The 10220-nt window shown below is 40.7% G+C and overlaps 1 protein-coding gene across 6 annotated transcripts in view; it reads right to left on the bottom strand.

Moving 5' to 3' along the window:
* Positions 1-9815, bottom strand: part of MEAF6 (MYST/Esa1-associated factor 6) — a 21559-nt gene extending 11744 nt beyond the window's left edge. The window contains exons 1-5 of one of the 6 annotated variants that reach the window (XR_001516138.1): positions 9489-9815; positions 9267-9382; positions 5172-5259; positions 4978-5023; positions 4733-4765 (exon numbers count right to left, since the gene is read on the bottom strand). Coding sequence is in view for 4 of the 6 variants with exons in the window: in XM_006777278.2 (XP_006777341.1) it covers positions 4733-4765; positions 4978-5023; positions 5172-5259; positions 9267-9382; positions 9489-9617 (412 nt within the window). In the remaining 2 variants the exon portion in view is untranslated. The remainder of the gene's footprint in view (positions 1-4732; positions 4766-4977; positions 5024-5171; positions 5260-9266; positions 9383-9488) is intronic. The other 5 variants (XR_436364.2, XM_006777278.2, XM_006777279.2 and 2 more) reach the window with 5 other exon arrangements.
* Between the last annotated feature and the right edge of the window lie 405 nt (positions 9816-10220).

Here is a 10220-nt window from a genome sequence, read left to right as displayed (position 1 = left end):
GCTTCCTGCAGGCGTATACACCCGCAGGGCAAAGTCAATGCTGAGGAGAGGTCTGGCTATTGAAAGCTCCAGAAGAGTCAAAGAAAAAACAGTAGACTCTGTGCTGATCCCTTATTTTTACTTTTTTATTAAGTATTTTATTTTATTTTTATTACTTTTATTTTTGTTAATCCTCGCCTGAGGATATTTTTGCATTGATTTTTAGAAAGAATGGAATGGAGGGGGAGAGACCCAGAGAAACATCAATATGAGAGAGAAACATCGATTAGTTGCCTCCCCCCTCCCCCCCGACACACACATGCCCTGATCAGGGCTGGGGGTCTAGCCTGCAACTGAGGTGCATGCCCTTGATCGAAACCGAATCCAAGACCCTTCAGTCCACACACACACACACATACACACACACAATGATTCACTAATCTGCATAAAATTCCCCTTTAGGGATAATGCTAACCCACTGTATTATTCTAGTTTGAGCACATCTGAAACCAAAGGAAGCAGAAAGCAATACATTTCTGAGGAAATTTTCCAAAACAGTTTGAAAATAAAATACCAAAAGTGTAAAAGTCACCTGGCCAGTGTAGCTCAGTGGTTGAGCGTCGACCTATGAACCAGGAGGTCACGGTTCGATTCCCAGTCTGGGCACAAGCCCAGGTTGCTTCCCCAGGCTGATGCTCTATCCACCAAGCCAAACAGGCCAGGGTTGTGCAGACCCTTTAAAGGAAACTGGATAAAACCCACCTGTTTTATTTTTCTCTTATTCTTTCTCTCTCTCTCTCCCCCTTCCTCTCTAAAATCAATAAGAAATATATATTTTTTAAAAAGTGTAAAACTCTAAAATCCTTGAGATCTAAGGATATATGCAAGTTAGAATTCTAAAAGAACGTTCATTTCACTGCCACTAAAGATCAAAAACAGAGACATCATTCCACAAGGTTTGTTATATAGAAATTTCGAGATAATGGAGAGATTTTCTACAAAGGAAAATATATAGAGGCAACATAGACCATTCCTTCCTTTCGTGGAATTAAAGCTTAGTTTGAATCACTTGGGTCACTTAGGCACACTCAAGCCTTGAACTTGGTCTAAAGAGGTCTGAGCACCTAACAGAAGCAAACATTCAGTCTTCTCTGGAAGACAGCATCTTTATCCTTGCCCTCAAATTATTCTATAAATACTTTCTTTTAAAATACGTTTTTATTGATTTTAGAGAGAGAAGAAGGGAGAGGGAGAGAGACAGAAACATTGATGGGAGAGAAACATTGATGGACTGCCTCCTTTATGCCCCCCACTGGGGATTGAGCTTGAAACCTGGGCTGTGCCCCAACCAGAAATTGAACCTGAGACCTTTGGTTCATGGGATGATGCCCAACCAACTGAGCAACATTGACCAGGGTCTATAAGAACTTTTTTTCTTTTCAATCCTCACCCGAGGATATTTTTCCATTCATTTTTATAGAGAGTGGAAGAGAGAGGAAAAGACAGAAAGAAATACTGATGTGAGAGAAGCACATTGGTTGCCTCCTGCACATGACACAACCAGTGCCCGGACTGGGGAGAAGCCTGCAACCAAGGTACATGCCTTGACCGGAATTGAAACAGGCACCCTTAGGTCTGCAGGTCAATGCTCTATCCACTGAGCCAAACCGGCTAGAGCGATGAATACTTTTAATAATAATGAGTACACAAAGATAACCAAGTACACAGAGAAATTAGGTTTCATGGGTAATGACTAGTAGAAATAAACAAAAATAGGTCATTAAGGATTTCAGAAACTGAAGTTAAATACAGACTGCAGGATAACTACACGTACTACACTTTAGCATAAAACACACGTTTGAAAATAAATGCAAAGAAAGCTATTGGAAAATTACATACCAGATTTTTAAAATAATTAAGTAGAATTTATGGAAATAAAATTGTATTAAGATTTAAAATCAAGGGAACAGCAAATCAGACTTAATTGAAAAGAGAATTAGAAATGGTAGGTCAGAAAAAAATTATCATAATGCAGCACAGAGACAAAAAGATATAAGGTACAAAAGAGATAATAAAAGACATAAAAGTTAAAATGACAAGGGTTAATATACATTTAACCACAGTACCAGAAGGAGAAGAGAGAAAGCATGAAACAAATAGAGTATCTGAAAAGATGACAGCTGGGACTGTTCCAGGACTGATAAAAATACCAAACACAGTTACAGCAAGTCCAGTGAAACCCAAGCCAGATAAATAGAAAAAAATTCATACTTAGACACATTGTAGTTAACTATAGAAAATCAAGACAAAAATAAAATCTTACAAATAGCAATGGGAAGTGGTAATGGTGGAGGTGGTGAGATAAAATGCAATAGAAGTACTTTAAAAGGGCTCTGACCATTTAAATTAATGAACTCCAGTATTTGTGTAATTCTCTGCTTTATTAAAAAAAAGAAATCCCAGGCAGCTTGCCAAGATTCATATAATGTAATCAAATAAAATAAATTTAAAATGAGATAAGCAAAGAATAGAAGAGGAAAGTAAGCTGGATGCAGTACTAAGATTCAGTCCCCAAATGCATGCTATAAATTCCTATCTGCTTTCTAAAGGGACACCACTTATTAAAAAAAAGAAATCCCAGGCAGCTTGCCATGATTCATATAATGTAATCAAATAAATTTGGCTTTAAGCATTTTAGCACCCATACAAAGAGGGAAACAGTCAATTACAGGATTTTCAGTAAAAAACAACAAGGCCCTCAGGGAAAACAACTATTTCTAAAAGAAGGATAATTAGAATGATGATTAACATTTACCACATCCTCTTACAATTAAGAGAGACACATTTTACAAGACCAAATGCAACTTCATAGGGAAAACCAAGGAATACCAATATGGAGGCTCAATCTAGGAGGAAGATCTTAGGGGAATGGATGGTCTGCATATGCTTCAGAAAAGCTTTCATACATAAGCATGTTCTCAGGTAAGCTTCTGAAAGGAGTGGCTTTAAGAGTCTTTTCCTGACTAGTACCGAGGTATAGGTGCTCTGTATGAGTAATTAGGTGCAGAGCATATACTAAACTACCCACTAAGCAAGGGGCAGGGTAAAAGGCTCTTACGAAACTGAGGAGTCAGACATCATTCCATCTGGACTTGTACGAGAGAGATCCAAAAAGTTCCTTAACCAGCCTCATTACTCTACAAAGCAGGTGAAATGGCTCTATATTCTCCAAGTGGCATTAATTGAAAAGAAACAAGATTTACCGGGCCTGCGTGGCTCACTGGCATATGCCCTGACCGGGAATTGAACCATGACTTATGAACCAGGAGATGGCGGTTCGATTCTTGGTCAGGGCATATGCCAGGGTTGTAGGCCGAATCCTCAGTGGGGGCAGTGCAGGAGGAAGCCGATCAATGATTCTCTGATCACTGATGTTTCTATCTCTCTCTCCCTCTCTCTTCCCCTCTGAAAGTAACAAAAATATTTATTTTAAAAAAGGAAACAAGATTTATCTGACAGTCATAGCAAAAGAAAAAAAAATTGGCACAATTGATTAGGTTGGCAAAAATCAGTAAAGATGCCTACAAAGTTTTGAATGATGAAGAACAGAAATACTGTAACAAAAATTGGGCAGACACATTTTGAAGGAAATAGAATGGCTGTTTTAGACAAAATCTTTGGGCTTGAATATCTGAATGGAAATGTACAGAAGACATTTTCTAGAAGTTTCTAGAAATGTATCACTAAAGGGGTTAAGGATAGAGTTAAAAATTTAGAAATCTGTACACAGAGATAAAATTGAAGTCACTGAGTAGTTCTAATTCCCAAGCCACCAAAATCTCTTCTCCTCAAACCACTGCCCCAATGCAAACAAAAGAACTGGATCCCACAAGATATGCCACAGCCACGATACAAAAAGCAGGTTGTATTTCAAAGTGAGCCAGTGCACAGGGAGAACATTCAATACAGCTACATAGAGCAGCCGTGGGCAAACTACGGCCCGCGGGCCCGGCGGGCCGGATCCGGCCCGTTTGAAATGAATAAAACTAAAAAAAAAAAAAAACCGTACCCTTTTATGTAATGATGTTTACTTTGAATTTATATTAGTTCACACAAACACTCCATCCATGCTTTTGTTCCGGCCCTCCGGTCCAGTTTAAGAACCCATTGTGGCCCTCGAGTCAAAAAGTTTGCCCACCCCTGACATAGAGTCTGACTCAGAAAGATAAATGTACAGGTATATATGCCATCGTTAGAAATTAGAACAAAACTGCACTATATGGCTCATTACAGAGAATGCCACAATTGCTCTATTCTCCTATCTATCTATCTATCTATCTATCTATCTATTTATTGTTAACCCTCACCCCAGGATTTTTTTTTTCATTGATTTTTAAAGAGAGTGGAAGGGAAGGGGAGAGAGAGAGAAACATCAATATCACACTGATTGGTTGCCTCCCACATGTGCCCCAACCAGGGACAGGGATTGAGCCTGCAACCCGTATGTGCCCTTGACCAAAATCAAACCCAGGACCCTTCGTTCCACGGGCCAATGCTCTATCCACTGAACAAAACCAACTCAGGCTCCATTTTATAAGAACACAAAGGCACATTCTGTTTGAAAGATCAAATTTCTTAAAAAGTATTAATTTGGGTACATGGGGATTATTAGATATGTCTGAAATTTTCCATGATAAGAGTTTTTTTAAACTTATAAAAAATTTCCTAAGACTTATCAGGAGTGAAGACATACCTTTCTGTCTTTGAGCAGCTAACATCAACCTTCCTGTGATACAAGAGGCAGGAAGGAAGGACATGGTCATTTCTTTCTCATAAGAAAGACAAGGTTAAAGATACACAAGAGGTTCTTAACTTCTAGAAAGAAGACACAAGAGTGTAAGAGATGCAATCTTCAGATACACCGCTGGATAGGTGTTAAAGACAGGAACTATAGTAGCTTTAAAATAAACTAATAAAAAAGTAGAAAAATAAACTTACTCTTTTCAATGAGCTGGTCCTGAACTCCTGCCAATGCACTTACTGCCTAAAAGAAAAAAACACTAGTTACAAGAAAAATTATCACAGACTTCAGGAGAGCACTCACAGACAGAAGGGAAAAGGGAAACTCACAAAAATGCAACTGAGGTTTTCCTAAATAATGGGCCATATAAAGATCCCCCCAACTCACTTACAGCTGCTGAAGTAACTGAAGATTTACTGAAGAGCCGCTCAGCTTCCTTAAACTTCCGGTTCCTTCGATCATTTTTGCTATTAGAGTTTCTAAAACACACACAAGGATTCATTATGAGCACCAAGCTTTGTCTATGGCTCAAGCTGAGGATGTCCCAGGGAAAATATACTGAACTTCTTTGTTTTTATGTTTATTTTATTGTTTATTTTTGTTAATCGTCACCCGAGGATATTTTTCCATTGATTTTTTTTTTCTTTTTATAGAGTGGAAGGGAGGGAGAGAGACAAAGAGAAAGAAACATCGATATGAGAGAGACACACCAATTGTTTGCCTCCCACACTCGCCTGAGGCATGTGCCCTTGACCAGAATTGAACCCAGGACCCTCCAGTCCACAGGCCACTATCCACTGAGCCAAACTGGTCAGGGATCCTTTGTTTTTATTACTTCCACCCCACTTGGATTGACCAAAACAACCTTTATGCTGAATGCCTATGTAGACAGACAACAATGTTTTCCAATGAATGGAATGTGTTCCACAGTGGTATATGACACTGTTAATTGGTTCATAATCATTTTCATTTTAATCTGTATATATTTTAATGATTTTAAAAACAACTAGAATAGACTAGTGATATGAAGTGTCTGTTAAATAAACTTAAATCTTAAAATTTTAAAGAAAAAAAACAGGATTCCTTAGAAAAATGGTCTAGGACAGCGGTTCTCAACCTGTGAGTCACGATCCTTTTAGGGGTCGAACGACCCTTTCATAGGGGTCGCCTAAGACCATCAGAAAACACATATATAATTACATATTGTTTTGTGATTAATCACTATGCTTTAATTATGTTCAATTTGTAACAATGAAATTGGGGGTCACCACAACATGAGGAACTGTATTAAAGGATCACGGCATTAGGAAGGTTGAGAACCACTGGTCGAGGACAAGAAAAGGAAAAGGTGACAGACAGAAACAAGGTACTCAAACTAACAGGATCATGTCAAAAGGACAAAGGAAATCAGCTTAAGGAGGCTCCTTCTGGCCATGTTTGGGATAAACTAAGCATCAAAAAGAATGACGGGAGTCCCGGCCAGTGGCTCAGTTGGCTGAAGCATCATCTCATACACCAACAGGTTGTGGTTCAATTTCTGGTCAGAACACACACCTACGTTGCAAGTTTGATCTCCAGTTTGGGTGCATACAGGAGGCAAATGATTGATGTTTCTCTTTCACATCAATGTTTCTCTCTCTCTCTCTCTCTCTCTCCAGTCCCCAGTTGGGATGCAACCAATCGATGTGCTTTCTCTCAAATTGGTGTTTTTCTCCCTCCCTTCCTCTCTCTAAAATCAATAAATATAACCTCAGCTGAGGATAAAAAAATGATGGATGTGTTGGCTTTGTGAAAAATCACTGAGCTATGTATTTATGATTTGTGCATTTCTCTGTATATGTTTCAATAAATTATTTTATACTAAAAAATAAACCTCTGTAATAAAAAAGTGGCAGGGCTAGATCCCAACATTAATTTTTTAAATAAATATTTGTTATCTTTTTAAAAAATATATTTTTATTGATTTTAGAGAAGAAAGGAGAGATAGAAACATCAATGATGAAAGAGAATCATTGATAGGCTGCCCCCTACACGCCCCCCACTGGGGATCTAGCCAGCAACCAGAATATGTGCCCTGACCAGGGATCAAACCTTGACCTCCTGTCCATAGGACAACACTCAACCACTGAGCCACACCAGCCGGGATCAACAGTAATTTTTTAAAAAATCCGTAAGTCTATAGTGATACAAGAGAGACAGAGATAAAAAGGATGAAAGGGAATGAAGATAGCCTGGCTGGTGTTACTCAGTGGTTAAGCATTGACCTATGAACCAGGAGGTCACAGTTCGATTCCTGGTCAGGGCACATGCCTAGGTTGTGGGCTCAATTCCCAGTGTGGGGTGTGCATGAGGCAGCCGATCACTGATTCTCTCTCACCATTGATGCTTCTATCTCTCTCTTCTGTTCCTCTCTGAAATCAATAAAAACATATTTTTAAAAAGGGAATGAAGATAAAAAGGGAAGGCTCTCCTTTGAGAATACCAGTAGTAAATGTAAAAGCAATAGTAAAATTAGAATCACCATTTTGCAACCTCCATATAATAACTGGTTCAGACAGGAATCAATAATGTAGACTAAAACCACTGAATAAAAATGGGGGGGTGCAGTATATTACTACTATCTAAAAGTATGAACTCCAAATTTACATTGTTAATTACAAAGAGAAGAAAAACTTTACAATGGAGAAATCACATGGTCGAACTTATCAGTACCAATAATGGGACAATCTGACATTATGTGCCTCCTGATGAATAGAGGTAAACAACAAGAGGTACACAAATCACTAATGCAACATTTCTGCAAAAAATGTGTAACGGATCTCTCATGAGGTAGCAAAAGAAAAATCTGGAATTGGGACATTGTACAAGACAATGTCATACACAACTTCACCACCAAAAAGGGGGGAAGCTCTCCTAAATTATGAGACTAAAGAGACATCATAGTCAAACGCAATGGAAAACTCTGACTGGATCAAATAAGGTAGCAAAACATGTTGAGGACAATTAGGGAAATTTGAATAAAAACCATATATTAGATGATATTATCAATGCAGTGCTAATTTTCTTGGCATAATTGTGGCTAGGTAAAAAAATGTGCTTATTTTTAGGAGATAACTGCTGACATATTTAGGGATAATGTGTCATGATATCTGCTTCTAACTTTTAAAAATATATATATATTTTTTAAACCTATTTCTATTGATTTCAGAAAGGAAGGGAGAGGGAGAGATAGATAGAAACATCAGTGATGAGAGAGAATCATTGATTGGCTGTCTCCTGCAAGCCCCCAACCGAGGATCGAACCTGATCAGGAATCAACTGAGCACCTTGTTGTTGTTAATCCCTCACTCAAGGATATTTTTTCCATTGATTTTTTTTTATATTTTATTGATTTTTCACAGAGAGGAAGGGAGAGGGACAGAGAGTCAGAAACATCGATGAGAGAGAAACACCAATCAGCTGCCTCCTGCACACCCCCCACTGGGGATGTGCCCGCAACCGAGGCACATGCCCTTGACCAGAATCGAACCTGGGACCCTTGAGTCCGCAGGCCGACACTCCATCCACTGAGTCAAACCGGCTTCGGCTTAATTTTTTTTTATATATATTTTCCATTGATTTTTTTAGGGACAGAGGAAGGGAGGGAAAAGAAGGGGGGGGGGAGAAAGAGAGAAAGAGAGAGAAAGAGAGAGAGAGAGATCAATGCGAGAGAGACACATAGATTGGTTGCCTCACGCATGTGCCTGACTGAGACAGGGACTGAACCTGCAACCCAGGGACGCGCCTTTGAACAGGAATTGAACCCTCAACTCTTCAGTGGGCAGGCTGACACTCTAACTACTGAGCAACATTGGCCAGGACTCGTAACCAGGGCTCAAACCTGGCACCTTTTGATATGTTCCAACCAACTAAGCCATATAGGCCAGTGAGGGCTCTTTCAATTTTTCTGAATATTTAAAAAATTTCAAAGTTTAGAAAGTTTTTGAGAACACTATTACTAAATAAATTGTGGTACAGTTGGTACATATGTCTAGAGGGTGGACTCATGACTGATTAAAACGTAGACCAGGGATGTGCCCGCAACCCAGGTACATGCCCTTGACCGGAATCGAACCTAGGACCTTTCAGTCTGCAGGCCGACGCTCTATCCACTGAGCCAAACCATTTTTGGCAGTAAAATATATATATTTTTTAAAAACGTAGAAAACACTAACAGAACGCTGCTGTGTAAGTTATTACATGCTGTGTTTCATTTAAGCCTCACACACCCTGTGCCACAGGCAGGACTCCCCTATTAGACAGACGTAGCATTTGTTTAGGATTACTCAGTGAGGCTGAACCAGAATCCCAGTTCAAGCCCAAACCCCTTTCCACACTACCACGTATTACATCCCCTGCCTACAAAGCTGCCACCAAAAATGTACACAGTCCTCAAAGCCAGTATTAGTAGGTCACCACACAAACACCACCGGCTTCTGACACTCACTTTTGGTTGGTCAGATACCTATCCCAGCCACGAATGATATTGCCATACATCTGGGTGTCTTCTAGGTAGCTTCCTTCAAAAGCATAGATCTGTCTCTCCAAGTTTGCCAGCGTTTCCTGCGGGGTGAAAAACAAGGGAATGGATAATGGCTTGTAAGTGCAAAATTAGGTCTGACACACTGGAATCTTGCTATTCGATTTATAAACGCGAGCACTAACCCACCCTCGCGGAGAGATGGATGGCACGGGGAGGAGCAGGCGGACTGAGACAGCCTACAACTGTCCTCTCGGATCCCTGTGCGACAGAAGGAAGCCGAGCCTGTCCCGTGAAAAATGTACGCACATACGACATTCTGGATCTACTTCCCAGGGTTCACGGAGACCCCACTGTGAAGCAGCCCGGCCCGTGCAGACGCCGCTCCTTGCATTAAAGGCGCTGCTGGCGGGAGGGGAGGGTGAGCAGCCTCCAGCGCCGGCAACCGGCTCCGCTCCCCGCAGAGGCCGCCAGCACTGGCTAGCCAGTTGCTATGGAAAACTGGGAGGACAGCTTCAGGTGAGACCGGCCTCACAGGTGCCCCGGCCAGGACTCGGGGGTGGGACAGGTAGGATTTAGCCGCCAGGGTGCACGGGACGCTGGGTGCACCGCACAATTCCTCGTCCCCAGGCGGAGTCCGCTCCACTCGCCCGACACCTTCCAGACGTTCCCACACCCGTCGCATCCCTGCCCATCAGCAATGCCATTCAATGGGTCCGCTGGTGCCCAGGGGGACACCCGTCCCTCCGTGCAGGAGGCGGCTGATCGATATTTCTCTCCCACCAATGTTTCTAACTCTCTGCTGTCCCTTTCCCTTCTTCTCTATAAAAAAATCAGTAAAAAATATATATATTTTTTAATATATTTTATTGATTTTTTACAGAGAGGAAGGGGGGAGGACAAGAGAGCAAGAACATTCCT

Source organism: Myotis davidii, unplaced genomic scaffold, assembly GCF_000327345.1.
Source record: "Myotis davidii unplaced genomic scaffold, ASM32734v1 scaffold88, whole genome shotgun sequence".
Taxonomy (NCBI): domain Eukaryota; kingdom Metazoa; phylum Chordata; class Mammalia; order Chiroptera; family Vespertilionidae; genus Myotis; species Myotis davidii.
Note: the sequence above shows the minus strand (reverse complement) of the source record. Positions and strands in the feature narration are given on the sequence as shown.